At 36.2% G+C, this 8,490-nt stretch overlaps 1 protein-coding gene across 2 annotated transcripts in view; it reads left to right on the forward strand.

The window, feature by feature from the left end:
* Positions 1–7,474, forward strand: part of ATRNL1 (attractin like 1) — a 523,801-nt gene extending 516,327 nt beyond the window's left edge. For both annotated transcript variants that reach the window (XM_054207467.1, XM_054207468.1), the window contains one exon: positions 6,360–7,474. In XM_054207467.1, the coding sequence (XP_054063442.1) occupies positions 6,360–6,484 (125 nt within the window). In that variant the 3' untranslated portion in view covers positions 6,485–7,474. The remainder of the gene's footprint in view (positions 1–6,359) is intronic.
* Positions 7,475–8,490: the final 1,016 nt, after the last annotated feature.

Raw genomic sequence — 8,490 nt, forward strand, 5'->3', positions numbered from 1 at the left:
GGGGAGACCTTATCGCTCTCTACAACTACCTGAAAGGAGTGTGTAGCAAGGTGGGGGTTCTCCACAGGACAAGAGGAACAGGCTTCAAGTTGAGCCAGGGGAAGTTTAGATTGGGTATTAGGAAAAAGTTCTTCACTGAAAGGGTTGTCAAGCATTGGAACAGGCTGCCAGGGAACTGTTGGAGTCACCATTCCTGGAGGTCTTTAAAAGACATGCAGATGTGGTGCTTCGGGACATGGTTTAGTGGTGGACTTGGCAGTGTTAGGTCAATGGTTGGACTCAATAATCGTAAGGGTCTTTTCCAACCTAAACGATTCTATGATTCTTGTGTTCTATTAGGGCTTGAGTTGAGAAAAGAGGGTGAGAGAAAAAAGCTTCAGTAAATCAACATTAGATTGCACCAATCCCACTACCATAGTGTCTCCAACTCCTCACTAGGTCCCCTTCGTCAGTACGGTGTTTGTTTGTCCTGCTGAATGGACAAGAGCTATCCCAAAGCGTGTAGTCAATACCTGTCTTTCCATAGCCAGTGAGACCAAACAGCCCATGCTATCGCTTGGCCGCTGGCAGGCTGGATAGTTTAAAGGCACCAGATGTTGTACAGACCTGGATTACAGACTAAACTACGGATATCTCACACTGAAAGGGAAGGGGAAACTGCCTGACCATATACAAAAAAAATCACTACCGGCCCCTTGGAGCACAAATATTTCACACAAATATGTAGGGCCATTTCCTTTTCAAAATGAGAAAAATTGGGAAAGGCTGAACATTTCGTAAAAGATCCTTTATTGTATAGTCTGCATTTCCCACAAACTGACAGCAAGTAATTTATAAGTCTATTCTGGGAATAAGAGTTTCTTAGTCCCCTATAGATAGCTGTTATTTCTAAATACCAAGAGTATAATACAAAAGAGCATGACATCTCCTCTCTGCTAGTGTGTGGCTATTTAATTCCACACTTTCATTATTTAGTTTATTATTGTTACGGTTTAAGCTCTGTCTCATATTTTACTTATTTAATTAAGTTATATGCATAAGAAAAGGAAAACATACCTCCTGGAGTCTTGGCTGTCTTCCCATCTAACAAAAATTATCACAGAAAAAAATGATGGGGTTACTTGCCCAAAGTAATTTCCTAGTTAGGTTAGTTTTTTTAATATATCTTTCTCATAGTAAGTATGGTGTCAACTTAAAATATACATCCATGCACCAAACAGGAAGAGAAGCCCATAAAAAGACGTTCTGATTTTGAGGTGCTGTCAGCTTGTCCTTTTAAAAAAACTTTAATTCAAATAAAAAAAACATTCAATATGACAGGTTATGAAGATACTTATTCTTCTTGGCAGTTGCTTATGATTGTTTTTTTCTGTGACTAAGTCCATGATCTCTGGATATTGTCTAGGCAAACCGGACAGATCAGGACCCTCAGATACACATGAAGGATTTGACTATTTTCTGACTTCAAAATGAACTTAGCTCTGTTGTGACATACAGTGGTTCTTCGGGCCATGTACAGTCTTGAACTTCAGATGACTCTTAATTTTTCTCCTGGAAAGTAGCCACTTCAGTATCAGATTTGTAAGTGGTTAGGAGCAGGTTTTGCGGATTGTGCTTTTGTTCTGGTTCCATTTTACGTGCCTTTTGGATATCTCCCAACACGACTCAGTCTATACCACGGAAGTGTGTACCACAAACCACATTCTGGTCTTTTCAGTCATGAAAATGAATCATCAGTTAGTCCATTTGGAGAAAGTTAAGTTTGTTTGAGAAAACAGGAAAGGTCTAGGAAGTACCAGACAATCTTGAAAATGTTACCAAACAACTAAAGTGAATAAGAATTTTCCTAGCGCAATGTCTCATAGAAAATGAGAGAATTTTTTCAGTCAACACTCAGAAACACTTGCCTAGTAACAGTCTTCTTGAAAGTTATGTTCTTCCGCCATTATAGATGCTATAGCTAACAGATATATTTCCTGTGAAGAATAAATGTATGCAGTCCTGGTTTGCATCCATAAAGGTTACGGTGAATGTGATCTGCTTCATCAGATTAAGAAATGGATGATACAAAGCTGCGTTATTAACAAGGTGGTTTTGTATATAAATGTCATTTATACAAACATAATATACATTGTGTATTTACAAAACAGTTCTTTATGGACTTGAAATAATGATAAATGACAGAACTCATTAAAATTCCCGACGTAATAACTGGTGGTTTTATTGATGAGCATGAAATTCTCTTCACTGGCTTCGCTGTGTGCTATGGTCATCTTCATGAGGCATTAGAGGCTGTAATTCTCATCCCTTACTCAGTATGGCTCCAAACTGCTTCGATCCATTTGTAGGGATATTCATGGGCATTGCATCTTCTACGATGGAAAGACTTTGAATAACAGATCCTTCATGATAGAAGGACTCTGTCCACTATTAGGTGGGCTTGTACAGTAACATGTCTTTAAAGAATCAACAAATGGAAGTGACACAAAGGCTGCTGGGTGCTGAAGGGTGAAGCTTTTACTTTAATAGTATAGCATTTAGCCAGTCTTTTCTGTTTAAGTCTCTCTATATGGCAGCTGTCATTTTATTTTCGTTGCTTAAGGTCACCTTAAGCAGTGACTATAATTTTGGTTAAAATATCAAACAAATCCAATTGATCTACCTGAGTTGCAGTTATTTTATTGTCTTGAGCTTTCTGAATTATCTGATTCTACGTAACAATGAAAATGTGTAGAATGTAATCAAATGAAGACATCTATCCAAATGTTATCTCTGAGTAATACATATTTAAATTGAGAAAAACATTTCCAGTTACCTGCCTAACCATGAATCTGAGGTCATTCTTTGTTCCCTTACTTCTAACAAAGGGGACAGTAAGAACTCAATGCATTTCTCATTAAAATGAACAATAGAGGAGGAAAAAAAGGTTTTAAATATGCACGCCAGCATGTAAGACTAACTTTTTCAATGTTAGGGGTTTTTTTTCTACTTTGAGAGATAGTGTAGCCTTGCATCAGTTCAAATGTAGCTGTATACAATCAGAGGAAAACGTTTAAACATCCCAGCATGGGTATTTCCATTTAAATCTGATTACAGTGAAATAAAACTGTAGCTATTAAAGGTTTAGAAGAACTACAAATACAAGCAGTAAAAGAAGACAGTTAGTAAATGAGGTAGTAAAACATTTCAGCAGGGCAAACAGTTTACAGCGCTCAGCCTTCCTGTAGCAGACTGTGCTATTCACTACAGACCCGCGCACTGTTCCCTGAACTGCACTTAAACCTGCAATTAACCTTTCACGCCTAATGAAGCTGTTTTGCTGCAAAATTAAAATATATAGTACTGCCTGTTTTTACAGAGACCGGGAGGAGTGCATCTCAAAATGAATGACTTTTTCAGATGCTTTTGTTTGAATGCAGAATTGAAGTGCTGTTTGTGTATAAATCGGGAATGCGCTTTTCAGGGCAATCTCATTTGATGTGCTGTATTTTATTCTTGTACTTATTAATTGTTTTGCATAATTGTTTAAAAAAAATGACAAAAAATTCACACACCAGTAATTTTATGATTAGGCACTTACTTCCTGAGAATAAACTATTACCATTTAACTTCCATTAGGAAAGACAATAGTTCTGCTAAAGATAACCAAGTTCATATTGCTTTATCTGGTATGTTTCTCAGTGTGGATGCAATTACCTCTTACAAAAACATACTTCCCACTTATGTATTTGACTGGGTTCACTTCTTAATGATCTTTCCATACATATCCTTAAAACAAGCTAGAGATTGTTTTAGCTGCATAGAACTAGGTCAGGTTATTTCTATAGCATTTAGGAGAATAGGTCCGTTTGTGCAGCTAGGCTTGAATTTCCAGAAATTAGAGTATTAGAGGTGACCCATTGATTCTCCGTGTGGGACGCTTACTGATTCTACTGTTGCTTTCTGCCACCTTACTCAAGAGTCAGAAGCAACCAGAGACCATGCACTGGTTTGGGAAATACCAATTTGGATGGTAGGTAGGATATTTAAATGGCAGCACTGAGGGAAGCTGGGCAGATGGGTAAATGAAATAACTTATAAACTGAGGTAAAAGACATAGAACGTTATATGATTTACAGTTCCAACTTGAATGACTATAAATGTATTCGCATTTGTTGTTTACATACAAAACTGTAAAATAAAGGGAATGTTTTGTTGGGGTGGTGTGTGTTAATGAATATTTAAGCCACAGCATTTTTATCAAATCTTCTGTTGTATTTTGATGTAAATTCTGCTTGCTTGCAGTGTCTGTGCATCAGCTTGACTTGGTAAATGAAATTCCTTTAGACTGCCAGTCTGAAATAATGAATTGTTCCCCCAGTTAATTGTATTGCTTTGATAACAAGGAACTATGCTGGGCATAGAGAACATAATAAATGAATTTCATCAGATGATTTGTGTGACATTTTGAAAAATGATCTTCTAGAGTGACCCGATTTAATGGAACTCTAACAGCATGCCACTATATCCCAGTATGCGGCATTTAATTTGAAGGAAATAGTTCTTCCTTTTTGATAATTGTTATGTAAAGTGAATACATCCAAGTACATTTTAAAATAGCTTACAAAAAATGGAAAACCTGTTTTCCTATATAATATTCATTCCATTTAGCATACTCCTAAGCTTAGCTGCTAAAGACAGGATCACATGTAAGCAACTATCAAAATGTTATTTAGGTTTTATCCTTGAATTTGCTAATACCGGATACTGCTGATACTTTAAAGGTGCCTCAAAGATTTTAAAAATTCAATTTATCAAAGTCCAATTTAAGGCATGGCTACCTCATACCAGGAAATATGTGTGTATGTGAGAAAAACAACTTAATTAATCTTGGCTCTTACATATCCTGAAATGCAGCAATGATAATTGTACTTAGCGTTTTAGAGTATAGTGTGGTGTATTTTCAAAAAGCTCTATGCACATAAATTGATTCTTGCAACATTTCTGTGAATTAAGAAAGGTAGTGTTACAGTGTGCAATAGCATAGATTTTTTCAGGATACTGGAAACCTGAATCGAATCTGACAGTGTATCATATACTAAAAAAGAAGCCTGTAGAAACACTTGTAAGTGAAAAATATTTTTTGCACGGTTTCTAAGTGGCTAAGTGTTATAATGAGGGAATGCATGAAAAATATTGCATTCTGTATGAAAAAATTGCATTCTGTAATAGGTAACCTGAGTTTGATATTGGCCTGAGTTCAAAAAAACAGAGCCTGCCTGTTAAACATGGTGAAAAGTATGTTCAAAGGTTTCCTTGTGGAGTGGTACTGTTATTGGTTAGAGACTGAGCTGTACTGGGCAGTATGGAGAACCAGCCCCGTCTTTGCCTGCATTATGGGTACATATAGATGTGCTTTTGCAGATATAAGTGTTGCGGGTTTATAGCAGCCATAGTGGAGTAGAACATATGAATGATGTGAATGCTCCTAATCCATTTCATTGCAATATTTCCTGTGTGAATTTAAAAATTTAGAGCTACCATGTATTATCTGTACTGTCAATGACAGCATTCCAGCGAAAGTCAGCAATTTCTAGCAAGTATGCAGTAACATGCAAATGGAAGAGTAAAGTCTTGAACCACTAATTTCCAAAGCATGCTTGTCCATGCCCTCTGTAACACCCTGTTAAAATTATAACAGGTCATGAAATGGCAACAGCTTAACCAGAATTTAAAAAAGAAGAGTTTTGGTGAGTTGATGACATTTAAAATTTATCCAGGCCAACACCATCGCAGTTCGCTGATGGTTCATAATCCACACGTTCTGGAAAGATATTTTCATATCTTTCTTTTCATGGTAAATACTAACCTCTGAATATTTCCAAATTAGGAAGCATATAGATTGCAAAGGGAAATATTCACGGGTAAAATCTTGTCTTAACTGTGGTCTCCATTTCTCTTTTATTTTCTGATCTGATTATTAACTGATTTGGTAGTTTCATCCATTTCTAAATGCAATGCACAACATGTAATAAGAGAAAATCCATGTCAGAGAGCTGCTGGTCCGCATAACCAAGAAAATAGTGATAAACAGAGGTGATGCTAAGATCACACAACAAATCAATAGGAGACTTAAATGGAACTCAGTTCTTCTGATTTCCAGTCTAGTGTCTTAACTGCACTTTTTTTCTTCCCCCGCTTCTTCCCTGTTACCAGGTAGCATTTTAGAAAGTGAGAACTTGTTATCTAACTCTGTAATGAAGCTGATCACTTCTGGGAAAGTACAAAAACTTGTCATGAAAGGGACCATCACACTGCTCTGGAACTCTTCTCAGGAAAGCTGGGCATTAAATTTTGTTTTTCCTTTATTTATCTTACAGGTCTTGCAATTGCAAGTGCACTGATAGACATTTCACAACAGAAGCCTGCGGACTGTAAAGATAAGAGTACAGGAGTCAGAAATCGAAAACATCATCTTTCAACACGTCAAGGAACTTGTGTCTGAGATTTAAAAACTACTGTTGTATATTCTGTAATGTTTTCTTTTTAAATGGCTTCCATTGAAAGCTATACTACAGCCTCAGGTTTTATGGAGGCAAATCTATAAATGAACATATGAGGTACTGTGCTCTGTTGTAGTCACACAGCCTGCTATACCCCAAAGCAGAACAAACTTCTGGTAGGTATAAGTATGTTTGATGAGCTTTAATAAAAAGGGTGGGTTCTGATATCAACAAAACATGAAACAAAATACATAGTATTCTTAATCCTGAACATATCAGAGCAGGGAAAATCCTTGGACAGAACTAGGAAAAACTGTACATTGTTTTGTAATGTAGAAGGAAATTGTATAATTGAATACGAAGCAAATTCCGGGAAACTAAAGAACATTTTTGTATAGCTTAATGTAACAATGAGAATTGTACTCTTCTTTCCTTGTAATCAGCACTAAGATTTCTTTCCAGCAAGCAGGAACTAAAGAGGATCATTTGGATTCAGGTGTTCTTTTATCATTGCCTGAAACAGGTAGGCAGCGTGTAATTTAGCATAGGTATAACCTGAGAACACCACGTGTAATATTTGAAAGATAATTCCATAAAAAAAACCTTGATTTGAGTGTTTCATAATTATTTTTCTTTACCTTGCAAAAGCCTCAGAAACATGATCTGGGCTGCAGCAGAGTGATGGGTGGGCTTTCACATTTCTGTACCTGAGTCTTTTCTAAATTCTGAATATCTTTTACAAAGAGCGTATGTGGGTCCTCCATGCCAGCTAACTGATTTGCAAAATTAATTGAGCATGGAAAAGCTTCTTCTGCAACAAAGTTTGCTTTTTTTTCCAAGAGTCTCCAAGTTTACAAGCCTAAGGAGAGTTTAACTTGTTGTTATTGTACCTGCTCCTATTTCAATATTGAAATTTGGTAGTATCTATATATTGTCCTGACCTCCAAGCAGAAGAAATTAATCCCAGTCAGCACTTTGACCCTTGTTCTAATAATAATAATGTATGAATGTTTTTTGTTCTCCCAGCTGCAGAATTTCATCTCATCCTCACTTTCAAACCGGTTAAGGAATTACCCTGCATAACAAAAATTAAAGAAATAAATATTTAGAAATCCAAGTTGCTTCCAACAGTGATTCTCAAATCCAATGTCCAGTATGGAACCTCACACAATCAGTACTCAGCAACGAAAAAGCAGATGAAAGAGTTTCCTTTCTATAGGACATCAGTCTTTTGGGGGCTTGGTCACCGCAACAGACAACCTAGCAAACAGCTGTAATGGCCCTCAGCCTTTTTATTTACTCAAAATTCATGGATATACAAAAGAGTAAGAGAATGCTAAGGGGTAGGTAGCAGATGTGTCATGTTCTCATTTACACATTACATGTTGTCAGCAGTATAATATGAAACGAGTAGTTTTGTACAAGCTTGTTGAAAGTATAGTTTCTCAACTCCAAATTTGCCACCATACTAGTACAGGAGAGTGATACAGAGGTATAAATGCCTCATGTAACAATAGACTTTTGGTAAATACAAAAGATATAAAAAGAAAATTGATGTTTACTACTATATCTGTATTTTTCATGCTCTTTTTATTTCAGGAAGATGATGACATTTTACTGTTTATAGTTGACTACATAGTTACTTGCATGCCATGGTGGTGCAGTAGCAGTAATAAAGCCCTGTTGTGAGTTGTGTTTATTTCGTAACGCCATTCATACATAGAAGTACTCAGCTTAATTTGGATGAGGACTAAATGTAAAAATAACTATAAAAAGGAACGATTGTACAGTATGTAGTTATATCTTATACAGGAGTATTAGGTTGCGTCTAACCATGACTGCTCTATTGTTTTGATAAATTATGCACTTATGAATTATGGTATAATTATTTCTTATGCTGGCATGATTGTTTCAGTATTTTCATATCTTAAAATAAGATTATTATCCTAAAATAATGCCATCACAGTCTTGTGATTTTTATTGCCTATTCTGACCTCAGTCTCTTATA

The sequence above is a fragment of the Rissa tridactyla genome, chromosome 6 (assembly GCF_028500815.1).
Source record: "Rissa tridactyla isolate bRisTri1 chromosome 6, bRisTri1.patW.cur.20221130, whole genome shotgun sequence".
Taxonomy (NCBI): domain Eukaryota; kingdom Metazoa; phylum Chordata; class Aves; order Charadriiformes; family Laridae; genus Rissa; species Rissa tridactyla.